The sequence below is a fragment of the Zea mays genome, chromosome 1 (assembly GCF_902167145.1).
Source record: "Zea mays cultivar B73 chromosome 1, Zm-B73-REFERENCE-NAM-5.0, whole genome shotgun sequence".
In the NCBI taxonomy this organism is placed as follows: domain Eukaryota; kingdom Viridiplantae; phylum Streptophyta; class Magnoliopsida; order Poales; family Poaceae; genus Zea; species Zea mays.
In genome coordinates, this window is record NC_050096.1 from 289994819 (window position 1) to 290010827 (window position 16009).

General features: G+C 39.4%; 1 protein-coding gene and 1 long non-coding RNA gene across 3 annotated transcripts; both read right to left on the bottom strand.

Moving 5' to 3' along the window:
• Nucleotides 1–4: 4 nt before the first annotated feature.
• Nucleotides 5–1879, bottom strand: LOC118476180 (uncharacterized). Of its 2 annotated transcripts, none has more exons than XR_004855653.1 (2): nucleotides 934–1879; nucleotides 5–820 (listed from the first exon to the last, which is right to left on the bottom strand). It is a non-coding gene; the product is annotated as an uncharacterized lncRNA (long non-coding RNA). The 2 variants fall into 2 exon arrangements; XR_004855652.1 differs by having other exon boundaries at nucleotides 309–820; nucleotides 923–1837.
• A 4475-nt stretch (nucleotides 1880–6354) lies between these two features.
• Nucleotides 6355–8155, bottom strand: LOC103644100 (uncharacterized). Its single transcript, XM_020544397.2, has 8 exons — nucleotides 8138–8155; nucleotides 7877–7999; nucleotides 7587–7715; nucleotides 7366–7496; nucleotides 7197–7272; nucleotides 6829–7127; nucleotides 6548–6734; nucleotides 6355–6369 (listed from the first exon to the last, which is right to left on the bottom strand). The coding sequence occupies exons 1-8, from the start codon at nucleotides 8153–8155 to the stop codon at nucleotides 6355–6357; spliced, it is 978 nt and encodes a 325-aa protein (XP_020399986.2).
• Between the last annotated feature and the right edge of the window lie 7854 nt (nucleotides 8156–16009).

Consider the following 16009-nt stretch of genomic DNA (forward strand, 5'->3'; position numbering starts at 1 on the left):
AGAATTATCATCCATCTACCCTTTACCTTTTAAAAGAAGCTATGTAACATATAACTGAATGTGGCTCCATTGTGCTCTCCGCATGATGTTTCTTTGTACGCATAGCACTCCGCAATATTCACCAAAAAGTACCGGATCACATCACAAGCGGCGGGCGGCAAGCCCAAATCGTTCACAAACACAGGTATACATGCCGCTTGGCGAAGAAATCAGCTGGAAAATCCTACGGGATCGAGGCGGAGGGGTCACCTGGAGATAGAGAACCTTGAGGCTTGGGTCCACAGTCGGAGGGGAACGAGACTGCTGCGTACTTTAAATTTTATCTTTTAAATGAATATTCTCTGTATTCTACAAAACACTCTAAAACGGGTACCTGATAAGGTGCAATTTGTACCCGTGGCCCTGAAATCTGTACCTGATACATTGATCAAATTTGAAATTTGTACCTGATAAGGTGCAATTTGTACCTGATACAAACACGGGTATACATGCCGGCTTGTGCAAATTTTGCCCCTATAAGGTGCAATTTGTACCTGATACATTGATCAAATTTGAAAGACTTCATGTACCCATGGCCCTGAAATCTTCATGTCGCTGGGAGCATGAACGTGCACTGGCATTTTGCAGGACGAAAATAAACCGGTGGATGTCGCTGCTCATACAGGTGCTCGGCACATCCTTTGCCAGTAAAGGCATCGCACTACCTGGGAGGCTGGGAGAAACGGGGTGCCCGCTCTGCCGCTCATTCATAAAGGCACAGACCATAGATGATGATGACTCAGGACAGTGCCAAAGGTACCAAAGTAAAAGGTACCTGGAACTACGAGAGAGAAAACAAAAAACATGTGTTCAGATGATAATTGACCTTAATATATATAACATATAAGAAGCGCAAAAATAGGACAGATTTCAAAACGGGTACCTGGAACTTACTGAAGCATGTAAATGTAAGCAGTTTAGAGTACACCCTCTTCATGGCCGACGGAGGCAACGTTGGCACTGTGTACCTATGTTCCTGTCGAGCGCCGTCTGGTTGGCATCCGTGTTGCGCAGCAGGTCCTGGTAGTCGCTCTCGGAGCAGATGTAGAAGCGGCTGGTGAAGAGCGAGGACGGCACACAGATCTCCGATATGAAGCGCAGCAAGCAGGCATGTCCAGTGAACCCAAACAAGGTGAGGGATTCGAACACATAAATACAAACAGCATGACCCAACTGCAGGCAAAAGATCACTGAAACACAAGCAAAATTGACACAAATAGTACAAACATAATACACGGGGGGATAATATTGTTCCTGCCTTTAGTTCTATGCTAATAACCTGAAGTTAATATTACAATTCTGCACCAAAAACCTCCTCCCACTATATCCCAAAACTCAAAAGGGATCCAATTGTTCCCTTTCTTTGGCATAACCAAGGAAATAAACCATTAAACCGACACCTTATTCTGGGGATACTAATGACCTCTAATATATGAACTCATCAGGTATATTCACATCGGATCTGATGCTAACCAGAAGGAACAGAGCGGAACAAACATAAATAAGTAAGACTTGCACCTGTTTCTCTGATGGTGAATACTGGATCTTAAAGGAGCATATCAGACTTGGCAGGCAGTCTCCTATAGAAGTTGAAAGGCACGGAGGGCATCCTGCTGCGGAACCGGGGATGTCGCAGCAGGTAAAGCATGGCTATGACCATCAAAACCTGGGACGGCGTCACGTACAGCACAACGGCGACCACCACGGGAACTGATGACCTCAGTGCCTGAACGAACCATTGATCCAGCTGGTGGAACCGCCTCCGTTGGCTTGGACATCAATTCAGGGATAGCAGCTGCGCCAAGACATATGTATCAAAAGATATTTATATAACCTTCATAGGAAGGCAAACCATGGCATAGACAAGTACAAGTGCTGATTACCACAAAGTACACAATAGTCCATACATGGCAACAAAATTACAAAGCACTCTTCATTACAACACAGTAAGAGTAGTTGACATAAACAATAGCACAAAGTACTAAAGCGTTATGAACTATGAGATGTGCATCGCATGCATGATGCATGTGTCATGTAGTTACGATACATTATGAACATGTCCAATCTCACGAAACACAAACTGTAATTGCACAACAAACTAAGTTTGCTTGGACAGACGAGCAGTGCAAACCTTTTTTTATAAAAAAATGGAGTGGTACACTGAAGAAATATGCATGTTTACCTGGTGAAATTTCTGGCCCAGTTGTTGATTGGGGCATGAAATGCAATCCCGGCAGCACCTTTAGATCTATGTTCAGGAAATGAAACAACAAAATGATAAGTGGAAAGTTAATGGATTGTGCAATATTATACTCTTCATTTTAAGAACACAATAACTCTCTCATGACAGCAATGATGACTGAAGAGTCATATAAGCAAAGAAAAGTACAAGAGGTCTTCGAGAAATATATACCAGGCTCATAATAAAGGTAAACAGAGCAGTTCAATGGGCTGCTTCATTGGGCCAAACATAAATATAATGCATTTGTGAGACCTTATTCTCTGCCAAACTACATGAAAATTCCTCTGAACTCATGCATCTCATCGGATTTAAGCTTATATTTTGAAGTTGCATAGTGATCAATTTCTACTCTAGATCAAAACCTGATACATAGTGCTCATTATGTTTTATAGTGCCTTTAATGTTTTACATTGTCTAGTTGATTCATGTCTATAGCATAAATTATATGACACAAGAGATCTTTAAACTTTCAAGTAACATAAACAAAAATCAGCAGTGTCAATGTTATTACCGTCATGTCCAACTGTGTTGATCGTTTCTAGAATCCTTTCATGACCTTTATCTGTTTCGCTGGTTCCATTTGCTGAAATGTGCAGTGAAATATAGAAGCCACTTATAAGACAGTCCAAAAAGATGTTCGGATTACTACTTTTTACAAAATAGATCTCTAGATTTAAAGAGGATAAGCTTCATAAATGAAAATTCATTTGGAAGCCAAGCAATACCAATCGTCTGCACAATTTGAAGATTCGCACACATGCCATCAGTCCATTGAGCATTTAAGAATCCCCAATCTATCTCAAATGTCTCATCAACATCACTCCGACTTCTAAACAACAATATGACCTTTAAACAGTTTAAATAGAAATATTCCAAAGGCAACAACCATTACCTTTACTTGTAGGTTTTCAAGGTTGTGACAACTCCTTAGCAAGGTAAACCTGAACAAAATGGGCCTACTCTCGACAACGCTTGAGCATAATCTATGTCACTACAGTGAAATATCTTTTTTCTTGTATTGCTTATTAACAAAATAATGTGTGATTGGTGCTTTTCTCTATAGGGAAAGCTAACTGAACGTATTTATAAACAAACTTATCAATCAAATTAAATGTACATGTACCTATTTTAGAGATATTCAACGTGTTTCTTCATTGTAAACACTCTAACACTCTGAACAAGCATAATAGCATACTTCTATCTGATTGGACCACACAAAGTCCAAACAACTGTAGAAAGTAAATCAGGAGACACAGATAGTAATTGTTGATTCTAGTTTAGAACATCAGTTTTGCAGATAAAAGGGGAGTGGAGAGATTATGTTTTTTCATGCACCAGACTTGGGGCGATCTTGACCTTGTTGGGAAACGGTTGTGCGGGCGCGTCCTTGGCTTCGCAGGCAGCGCGCTTAGCGAGGTTGGTCTGGCGCCGCTTCCCAGGTAGTTCCCCTCGTTGTTGTGTAGCGTCAGGCACATTATGCACTCACAGCCATAAAGAAGCAGAATAAGTGCACAGATCAGAGATAGGAGTGGTGTGCTTACTGGATTAAGTAGTTTGAGAACTAATTATAGAGATGAGTGGCTTGCATACCAGATTGAGCAGTCCGAGAAGAAAATTTTTTTATTGTTTCTGTAGATAGTTGTATCTTCTTTCTTGGAGTTTCTCTTATGGATGGTTGTTGAGGTCCTACAACAAAGCATATATAGGTTCAATCAGTTTATACATGAAGGAAAAAGGAAAATTGATCTGTTATTATTATAGATGCACATGTAAGAGATAACTCAGCATTTTGAAGACGTCAAACTATAAAAGGCAGGCACATCTATTAGCCTGTTGGTACTCACAAAAAAAGTTAATCGTGAGATGCTAGAAATTTTGACATTCATAGAATAAATAAAGTCTAAATAAATGTGCCTTACTAACCATGGAATACATAAGAACATAGAATAGAATTGCAAGTGATCGAACATGAGGATTCTAACCTTCCATTCCCGAGTGGAATAACAACAGCATGCTGACGTGACATAGACTGATGGTCCATGGACACGAAGTCAGAAGCAAGAACCGCCTCCCGAATAGATGCCTCATGTTTTCTAGATTGATCCTATCAAAGACCTACCCATCTTTCACCACATCAAGATAGTAGACCCCTGGGCGTGGCTCAATCGCGCAGTCTGTAGGTTGCCACGTCGACTGCCCTCCACCGACCTGTGTCCCAACATGCTTGGGAGCATCACCATCTTGCCCAGCCACCCTCGAGCTGGTGCCTTTGCGGACTTTGGAGATTCTAACCCGGCAAAAAAATAGAATTTTGTGGCAACGTCAATAGAGCCAGTGCTTTAGTTGTTCCTGCAGCTGCAGGTGCCTTCTTGGTGCCTGTCTTGGACTTCACTGAGAAGGGCTCCAAGGCTTGTGCCTTCTCGAAGCGGTCAAGGCCCCCACGATACATCTCCCTACACCTCTAATCCACCAGCTCTTTGGTTCTAGTCTTTACCACTCCAAATCTAGTCGCTTATGCACTTGTGTACTTTAATACTGCAGACAAGCAAAGGATATTGTGCCTACTGTTGATCAAATAAAATAAATCAGAAACAGCAACAGAAAGGATTTGCAACCAAAATTAGGTGATGTTTGTATAACGGGATATGAGAGGCTAGACAAAGGGATGGAAAGCTCACCCGCTGCTTGGTTCACAGGGAAGGAGGGGGAAAGGGAAATTCGGACCTCTTGTCCCACTGATTCTATCCCGTCAGGAGGGATGGGTCGTGCTGAGATAAGAGCTCTGCACACTGCTGTAGATTACTGCCCGCCTACACGCTCGCCTTCCACAGTCCACACAAGTTACCTGCAAGAAAAGGTGAATGCTCTATGACAAGCAGACTGACAGGATGGTTCTTCGAGTGTATTTCTTCCACTTTGGTGGCACCAGTTTGTGGTTTCACCAGTCGCCAGTTGCCTGCTACCTTGAGTAAGCTAGAAAGATCCCTTTGTGCTCACTACAACCAAGCACCGTTCAGCTTAGCACAAAATAAGAACAAAAGCATAGAAAGAAATAATTATAAAATCATTTGACTCACAAAGCTAGAAGGTGCGATGAGCCCTATCCCTCCATACCTGTAAGTCATTGTACAGTACAATAGTATGGTACTTCGTTTCCAATAAAAAGATGGAAACCCATAGGAGTCTTTTAAGAACAGTACTACAGTAGGATAAGCTGAAGCTTCTAAAACACCAATGCATCTTTGAAAGTACAGAAATCTGAACTGCCTTCATATTTGCAACATATAACTAAAATATATGTTGGCAAATGTTCCTAACGATACTACGAACCTAAAAGGCAACAAAATTAATTAGGATAATAAGTTGAGTATCATTACAAATAAAATCATATCTATCTAATGTGCCTAATAATTTCTTGTATTTCTTCTGGAATGTTGTCTTTGGATTCATTGTCCTTGTACTTCAATAATTCTATTAAGAATTTGGTCCTCAGGTCATTCCCATTCTGCACATTCATTATTACATATCATTGAACTCGATTAATAATCAATTATAGAAGAACAATATTGACAAAGTATTAGAACAAATAGGGTACTCACAGTACAAATGCAGGGTAACCTTATACCATTCCAATCGTGCATAAAGTTGATAACAAGAAAGCCAGATAAATCCCTACAAATTAAAATAATATGTTGTTACATATATGTAGACAAAATTAATAGGTTGTTCGGGTTAAAAAAATTACTAGTTTAATGTTCTTGGAACCCATGTTGGTACTATACGACGCCACATATAAATATCGTCTTTCCATGTAGGATTGGCCAATTCCATGGCAGCATTCATATTATTGGCAATATAATGTATATTATGGATATAATGCATGCTAGGATGATCACCCTTAAACCATGATGGTATAGGCATGGAGTCCATTATATAGATGCTTCTAGTGTCCATGTTAAGTACATATAAGGTAAAGTGACCCAAGAAAGAAAAGGGCAATAGAATCTGCAAGTTAAATAATTAGTTCAAGTAAGAGAAAAAAACAAGATTACAAAAATGATGAAGAGTATAGCTTACTTGTTTGCAATCTGAAACATCGTACTCCATGTCAGGCCAACATTCTAATAATTTTGCCAACATGTTGATATCTGGCTTTGCACGAAGGCGAGGGTCTCGACCAAATTTAGTTATGGACTACTTTTTGTTAGTAAAATAATTATATAATGAACACACTTATATAAATAAAGACGAATTACTTGAACTTACACAGAACTGTAGATCCATGTAGTGGTATTTGTCTTCCAACAAGAACAAGGAATCATTGCATGCGATCATCCGAACAGCCATGTTAAAACAATCTGTATCCATCGGCTTATTTACATCCAATATATCTTTAAGTTTTTGAAGACTTAAAGAAATTGGATAAGGTTTAGTGCTCTGAATCCAATGTTTCCTATTAAATGAACAATTGTTTTTATAGTTAAATCAAGTACATATGTGTTGAATATTTACCATGCATATACTATATGAAATGAGAATTAACTTACTTTAAATATTTGTCGTTGTCTATCCCCATGATATATGTGCATAATACAAACATCAGTTCTTGTGTGTTTGTTGATGTTACTTTAGCAGGCAGAACATATGGAGATATATATGGTTCAATCTGATGTGATGTATTTGACGATTTAGATAACTCACATGGAGTATCGATTATTTGAACATCACTTGAACTCTCTCCATCTTCATCCACATTGTGGTCAAGATTTTGATGTCCTTTCTTTGTGTTTAATCTCGAGTCCCATAATATTGCAGGTAGCTTAAACCTAAACATTGTTATATCATCCTGCAAGTATATAAATATAAATTAAAACAAAAGAAACATTGTTCCTATAAATAAATATACGTCCTCTACCTGAGTTACGTTATCAGATAGGGAGGATCCTGTCCAGTATTCCATATAGTTTATCATCCATAGCCCGCAAGATACCCTAATATGAAATTTAACAGATCAGGTGAGTTTCTATGTATATATGAAAATAAATAAAACCAATTTTGTAGAGTTGTGGTCACATGAATTTTACCCATCGGTTTGCATTTGTGTTGTGATCTTCTCTATAACTGGCCATGATGCAACATCAAGGTTCGACCACTTGCCTTGGTAAAGCTCTTTATGTTTTGCTGCAAGTTTAATCTGTCTTTCTAGACCTTTTAACTATGTGTATATATAAAACATATCAAGATTTATAGATAACAAATAATGTAATGATGAAATAGTCATAATATAAAAGAAATGATTACTCACTGTAGTATAAAGGTCTCGGCGATCCGTTATTTGTTGTCCCATAGAATCGAGTACATGTACCTCACTTTTTTTTGCATTCAGAACTGCCAGGTACCAGTGAAAATCTTCTATATTCATTGGAAGGAACACCTTCATAGAACATACATTAACATTAATTTGTAAGTATTGTGCACCAATATATTACATATTACATATATTAAAAATGAGATGAGTTTTAGGTCAACCATGTCAGACTGTAAATAGTTGTCCACCCTTTGTTCAATTGTGTCTTCCTTACAATTTAAGAGCACCTTAGGGTCGCCATCACGCTTAAGCAGACTGGAAATGAATGTGTTCTCCAAGAAGACCTTTCCACCTTCTCTATGAAGTAAATGCTCTTCACCCCTAATACAGTGTATATATGCATTGAGGGCCTGTACACCAAAAGAATACAATTAACAGATCAAAAATACATGCTAGCTTTAAATATGTATACCATACTGTATAATATGATAATTATAAATATATATACTTTATTACTGTATATAATATGGACATACAAATGTACTTACTTTGTCAGACAATTGCATGTCACCATGAAAAAGACATTCCATATCATTTCTATTTAACCATGCGCTGTCGATGTTCACCACAACTTGTTTCCCCGGTAATGTTTTAATGTATTCAATAAGCTGAACATCTTCTGGGGTGCACTTATAATCTATACAATGAAAAATATTATACTTAATAAGCAAATGATATATGCGAAAACCAATAAGATGCAATAAGGCAAGAACAAAAAAATTACCTTCAGAGACAACTCGAGCTACATTCAATTTCTTTGGTTTCTTATGTTGTGATATTCTAATAAGTGTATCCAAAGCATCTTGTTGGTTCTGCTTTACCATATCCGCATCAGAACTTATTTGACTTGATTCATTTGGAACATCCAAAGATGTCAGGTGTATCACATCTGTATGAGGAGTGAATGAAACATAAGTATCTTGACAAAAGCATTGTTAGGAGTACTCATAAGACAATATTTACATTTAGGAGTGTAGATAAGAGAGCCTACCCGGTTGTGGCCCAAGATCGGCTTCAGTTGACACTTCTACATGATTGAAAATACAGTCAATGCCTACTCCCACAACATCGTGTGATTGTTTTGCAGCATTACCAACACTGACCTTACTATCCTCGCTCTCTATATATATGGCGCACAAGAGAAGAATTAAGTGTCAAACAAATATTTATTATGCAGACCTTAGTTTTTTGTAATTGATAATAGCACTTACCCAATTCATGTTCATCGGTGTCATTAGTTGACAATTGTGCTGAACAACCACTTCTAGCCACAACCTCATACGATGGTTCAGCAGTATTGCCAACATCGACATTTTCTTTCTCCACCACTATATCCATTGTGATTTGGTCTGTACCAACTACCCATCAGATTAAAAGTGTCAAACATAATTTTATTGACAAAAGTATTTTAAGTATATAAAGTACATCGTCAAATAGCACGAAACTAAATAAAAAACGAACTTTAGCTTAAGTTCTTCATTCATATAGATGTGACAAGTGAACTTGTATAAACTTACAGAGGAAAGGGACACAGGCCTGCCACCATCCTATTTTGATTAAGTATACCCGATGCCATTGATCTTATAGGATGTATATCATGGCATTATTGCAAATATACAACATTGCTCCTTATAAAAATGCTATGAGGGGAGGATGCCAGAAGCAAGGAGGCTGTTCGATCAAATGGCCCAGGTGGGGATCCAAGTAAATACAATCACGTTCAATGTTTGGATTGATGGATATGCAAAGAGTGGACAGATGGATCAGGCCAGTGCAGCCTATAGGGAGATGCAAGCGAGGGGATTAGTGCCAGACTCCTGCACCTTCAACATTATTGTTGCTAGAGCTCACAAGTTCGGGTATGCTGCCCAGTTAGTCCATGACCATGACATGTTTAGTTCACATATGTCGGCTGATGGGTTGGATATGTTGGTCTGTAGGCTTTGTTGGGATCATCGATTGGATGATGCCTGGGAGCTTCTGCTTGGTGCTATTGAGCAGGGTGTTCCATTGCGTGTTACTGGATTTAATGCATTGATCGCTGCTTATAGTAAGGAGGGACTCCACGAAGAAGCTTCTGAACTGTATAGAATTATGAACAAGTTAGGACTGGCACCATCCTCGTCTACTTTTAATTACTTGATAATGGGACTCTGCAATCAAGTAAGACTTGATGAGGCACAGCTTATTTTAGAGCACAAGGTTATCAAAGGATATTGTATAAGTACATCATTTACTATCAGCTTGGATGCATACTTCAGAGACGGTAATGCAGTTGGCGCACTGAAATGCTGGGATGATATGGGCAAAATTGGTTTGCAGACTGATTTTATTGCCTTCTCAGCATATATTAATGGCCTAAGCCGATTAGATTACGTGAATGAGGCTTATCAGGCATTTGCTGAGATGACGAGCAGAGGAATTGTACCAAACAATATTACTTACAACTCCATCATATCTACACTTTGTAAGGCAGGCAATATGACTGAAGCCTTTAAGTTAGAGCAGAATATGAGGCAGAGTGGCATTGCTTGCATAATGAAGTTCACCATAGATTTATTCAGTCTATGCAATCACTTATGTTTCCTTGTTTTCTTTTAAACTAACACATGTAGGTAGCCAAACACTATCTTACTCTTATTTTGCCAACTCATACAATCAGCCAACAGAACTTATCTTTTTACATACAGCTGATGAACATTTATTGTATCACGGCCAGGTCAAATGTATCAAATGGGTTGTTTGGTCGTTTAAGCACTTTGACCAGTATGGGGTCATAATTAGCTTCATTCTATATATGTTCCTTTTTCTCAAACCTTTATTCGAATAAATTGAGACTAAATTTAGCTGACTGTCTGAAGTAGGGCTGCATGTGTTGAATGGTGTTTGGTTGGCTGTATGTGCTAAATTATTTGAGTGGTCGTGTAGATGGATGGACAATAAGCTTTTGAGCACCGGAAGCCTTCACATTTTATCCCTGGATACATAGGGCTTGAGCTTATAGGATAATCCCAGGAAGTCCCCATTTGATTGGCCTATGTTAAGATTGAACTTCGATACTATTATTAACATTGTTGACACTATAGATTATGTCTGTGTGAATCTTTCAAGAGACTACTTCTGAAGTAGTTCCACATGGTATTGTTATCTACCATTCTACCTTCATCATTGTATTAGCTGTCACCATTAGCATTTTTCTTTCATTTTTGTTTTGTTTTTGAAGACATTTTCACTTTGAAGCTTGAACAGATTTATGTTTTTGTACAATATGGCGCATTCTTTTCTCATCCTTGAGTTTGGTTTCTTAATTTACCATATTTATTTTCCTTGTCCAGCTTGCAAAGAAGGGAGAACAATTCATTGATGTCCCTTATGTTGTGAAGAGTATGGATGTGTCATTTAGTGGTATATTGAGCTTTATTGAAGCTGCGGCGATTGAAAAGCTTAAAAATAATGAGTGCACACCTGCGGACCTATGCTACTCATTGCAGGTACTTGCATGCTCTTAAACTTTTCCCCCTTGTGGATAATAATTGGTTATGCTTTCTTGACAGTGACACTGATGAAAGTCCTAATTTCTCAGGAAACTATCTTTGCCATGCTTGTCGAAATTACTGAAAGTGCCATGGCACACTGTGATTCAAAGGACGTTCTTATTGTTGGTGGCGTCGGTTGCAACAAACGTTTACAGGAGATGATGAAGATTATGTGCTCAGAAAGAGGGGGTAGGCTGTTTGCAACTGATGACCGCTATTGTATAGACAATGGGGCAATGATTGCATATACTGGTTTACTGGCATATGCACATGGCATGACCACTCCCCTTGAGGAGTCGACATTTACACAAAGATTCCGAACTGATGAAGTTCATGCAATTTGGAGAGAGAAGGAGATGCCGGTGCTAAATAACACCCATTCAGATGCAATTGCTGAAGTTTCTATAGATGAAGCCTCCATGGCGACACCAATCGTTATAGATTACTGAGGTATAATTGGCCTTTACAATTTTGTCTTGCTGCTAATGTTTTTGCATGATAGCTAATGCAATTTGGATTGCTGGAGACAATCGCTACCAATTACTCTCCCTCTATTCCAAACTCTAAGACATTTTGCTTTTCTAGATGCATAGTGTTTGCTATGACCCTGTTTGGAACCTCTAGAGCTAATACTGCTAAAATTAGTTGTATAGGTTTCAAACACCCACAACTAATATCCCAATTATTTGTTAGCTAACTCACAGCTAACAATTAGTTCATTAGCTGACTCAACCCAGCTAACAATTTGTTAGCTAGCTAACTAATATCTCTAGGGGTTCCAAACAGGAACCTATGTACTTAGGTGTACACTATGTCTGGATATATATAGTTAAGGCGATGTATCTAGAAAACCCAAAAACGTGTCATAATTTGAAATGGAAGGAGTACTTGGCAATTCATGTGGAGTTGTGGATGATACGATGGTGGGTGTGATCCCACTTTTCGTGCGTTTGATTTTTCTACATGATGAATATGCTCTACAAATGAAGTTTTCTAGTGCATGAGTTTTACCTAGTGTGCAAACCATGCTGTTAGATGCAAAACTATGCATCTGTTTTTGGACAATACGAAACAGAAGGAACCATTATATATTTTTTATGCTTCACTGCATATCCTCATGTGTTTTACTTCTGAGCAGCCGCAATCTGATGAGGTTGTTTCTTTTCTGTCAGACAGTAAAGAGTAAATGCTTGTATGGTAAAGCCTAGAACCACTCCTAAGGCTATTACCAACTGATCTCCTATCCCATCCCCTATCTCAAACTCCACTCTACAAACAGTGTCAAACAATATCATCTATAGTTCCACATCTAAATGTGATATCTTTGCTCTGTTTGGGAAAAGCCTTCTCCAGGCACATGGCAGGGGCTCAGAATAGTTGTGCTGTTGTATGAACTGCAGCTGACATGTATCAAACCTCACCAATCACCTTAACATTCTAGTTAGTTACTTCATCGAGTGAACTTATTATTGTTGTAAACTAATAGACACATTTCTGCAAAGCTAGCTTAACTCTTAAGTTACTCTTGTTATGATAATCTGTTAAGGTTCTAAAGCAGCCTCTTTTGGATCGACATTTGATTCTTGGGAACGTGGGAAGTTATTTCGATTCACATCCAATGGACATCAGCTGAGGTGGTGGTTTTCTGTAAAACATATACATTGGATTATTATGTGGGTGTTTTGTTTTGCAAGAAAAAACTACTACGCTTATGTGTTGGATGCGAATTGAATGTCTCTAAATGTCTGGGTGCACAGGTTGATGCACAAGATATGTTGTCTTATAAACCCCACCCCCAACTAACGTGTATAGATTGCATTATCCAGAAGCGAATGTCCTTGGAATGTGGACAATGGTTTTGTTATGGTCGTATTACCTTTCGTGACGCTACGCAGATCATGGACACTGGATACGCTTCTTGATGCAAATCTGATTCGGCAAGCATAGTAGATCTTGTTCGTAGGTGTGTTGTACGTTGTCTACGGATCGGGTGTCATTCATGTAAGACAGACATGCGACTGGTAACGGGCCGTCAATATTTTGTGACATTCTGGTAGAAGATGCAGATCTGATTTGGAAAGAAAGTGGGTCATGCTACGGGCGTAGTGAAGCAGCGGTGGTGGATTTGGCCTGGCACACACATCAGCAGGCAGCAGCACCGTAGCTGGGCAGGGCCAGCGACTTCGCGCGCACAATGTAAAACTTGGATGCAGACCCAGGTTTTATATACTCTAAAAATATTACAGTATTAGCAATATTATGGTTTAAGTTACAAAGTTTTTAGATGAGCTATCAAACACCTTTTGACTGAAAAACTACAGTATTCGTAAATACCGTGGTATTGTTTTGGAACTATGAAAAAACTGAGTTGCCAAACAGGGCTTAGTGTTTCAGTGGACTCGAGAACATGAGTTTGCCTTCCAAACATTGAAATGGCTCTTCACACTGCACATGTGCTCGCCTTCCCAGACATATTCAAACAAATTCTGTTACGTACAACACATTAATGGATGGCATTTGCAGTAATGTTCTTGATCGAGCAATGATACTTACTGGCAGGCTTATTAAAATGGCTTTTAAGCCAAACACTATCACACTCAACGTTTTCCTTTCTCATTTCTGCAAGCAAGGATTTGGGAATAGAGCCCTCATGTGGGCTGAGAAGCTCAGAGAAGATTCTTTTGTTTTTGATGGTGCTACAAGAAATATAATTGACGGGGCACGAAGGGAAATGGAGGATGACCCCCAGGCTAACAACGAGGACATAGGAAGATGCATGTTTCTTGAGTTCTTAATGTTCATGACATATGAGGCTATGCTCAACAGCAGATCCTCAAAGGCTACACATATGCTTACAGAAAAAAGTTTTGATCCTGCTAGCAGCAGCATGATTAGAAAGGAGGTGAAAATGAGATTGGCTGTAATTGCTTGTTTATTGCTGAACCAGACCTTCCTGATTGATCCCAAATACCCCTCCTTTTGCCTAATTAACCCCTGTTACGAGCGCCTATAAATGTTCCCGGCCGTAACAATAGCTCAAGGTTACACCTGGAAACTGGAGAGAAAAGGAAGATGTAATTCAGTCTGAGTTTTATAATATGTTATTTAGGTGATCATTAAGATAGATGGAAATCACAACTTGCTTGTCAGATCATTTCAAATTCAAATGTGCATTTTCAAATTAAATTGTGTGTATTCAATAACATCTATTCAATGCTCATCTGCTTTCTTTGTTGTATCAACCAAATGACCACTAAACAATAGGAAGCTAAAAAGGAGCCAAAATAGAGAAATAAAAAACAAAAATACATCTTCACCTAAAAACCAAAATAATTAAGTGCATTACAAGTTGTTAATTGCCATTCATTCATCAATGTCAGTTACGGCGTAAGGACCTCCTTATAAACGATATTCTTTGTGTATGTTGCGCCATTTATCGCTGAGTTCCTTTCAACCCCCTTCTTCTTCTTCTTCTCATCGTGGACTGGAATGGCAAGTATCTTCACTTTTGATCGAGCGGTGGCCCTTGATAGAGCAACATAAAGTTGACCATGAGAGAACACTGGTTCCGGCAAGTACACACCAACATTAGGAATCGTCTGGCCCTGGGCCTTGTTAACTGTCATGGCAAAACTTAGTCTTATCGGAAACTGCTTCCTTTTAAACTGGAAAGGGAACATCTCATCATCAGAGGGGCACAGGGGTATACGAGGCAAGAAAATTCGCATTCCAGCATGTTGGCCAAGGACAATTTCAGCATCAATACTGTTTTTTTGGAAACCACGAACCACCAACCTCGTGCCATTGCAAAGTCCATTAGCAGGGTCTATATTCCTAAGCAACATGATTGGGCATCCAACTTTGAGCTTCAGAACGTGCGGGGGTAGTCCATTAGGAGTCAGCGTGTTTAGAAACTCCGATGGGTAATAGTTATTAGGATCATCCACCGCGGTGTCAAAACTATGGTACATCATCTGCTCCCCTTGGAAACGATCGATCATCCTCATATTTATCATATCCACCCAGTCATTCCGTGTAGACAATATTGCTCTTGAAGTGATGTAGCTTGTGTTAGACATGTTTTCATTTAGATTGGGGTAAATGTCATCTATCAGTCTATCAAGGTCGCGGTCATTACCAGTATATGGCACACATACCTCATCTGGAAGACGAACATCACCATCGTTGTTCGCTTCCTCAGTTCCACCACCGACGCGCAACAAATATTCTGCAAACCATGGGTCGCTCTGTGCCCTCATGTTTTGAACAAGCTTTAGGTGGCACATGGATTCCCAGAGGTAAGAACTCCGTAGAGAGGCAGCAACTATCTGAGCCCTTGACCCCTTGCGTACAACAGGGAGTACTTGTCTGAAATCACCCCCGAACACAACAGTCCTCCCACCAAAGGGCAGCCCAGGCCGTCCCATTATATCACGCATGCTATTGTCTAGCGCCTCAATTGCTTGTCTCTTAGTCATTGATGCCTCGTCCCAGATAATGAGCGATGCTTTTTGTAGCAACTTTGCTGTCCCGCTTTGTTTCGTGAAGCTACATACAGCACCATCATCAATAGTAAGTGGTATCTTGAAGCGTGAATGGGCAGTCCTCCCCCCAGGCAATATGGAAGACGCAACACCAGATGTAGCTGTTGCAACTGCAATCTTGTCCTGACTGCGTAGTGCCGCAAGCAATGCCTTATACAGATAGGTCTTTCCAGTCCCACCAGGCCCATCCACAAAGAACACTCCACCGTTATTGGTGTCAACGACAGATAGGATCTTATCATAGGCAAACCTCTGCTCCTCATTTAGGGTTTCTTTCATA

Bases quoted from the DNA above. Each gene is read 5' to 3' on its own strand.
- LOC103644100 (XM_020544397.2), bottom strand. The intron at 7,716-7,876 runs GTGCTCTTAAAT...TGTTCTATGAAG, and splicing joins AGCGTGATGGCGACCCTAAG to GTGTTCCTTCCAATGAATAT. The intron at 6,735-6,828 runs GTAAGTTAATTC...TTCATTTAATAG, and splicing joins GACAACGACAAATATTTAAA to GAAACATTGGATTCAGAGCA.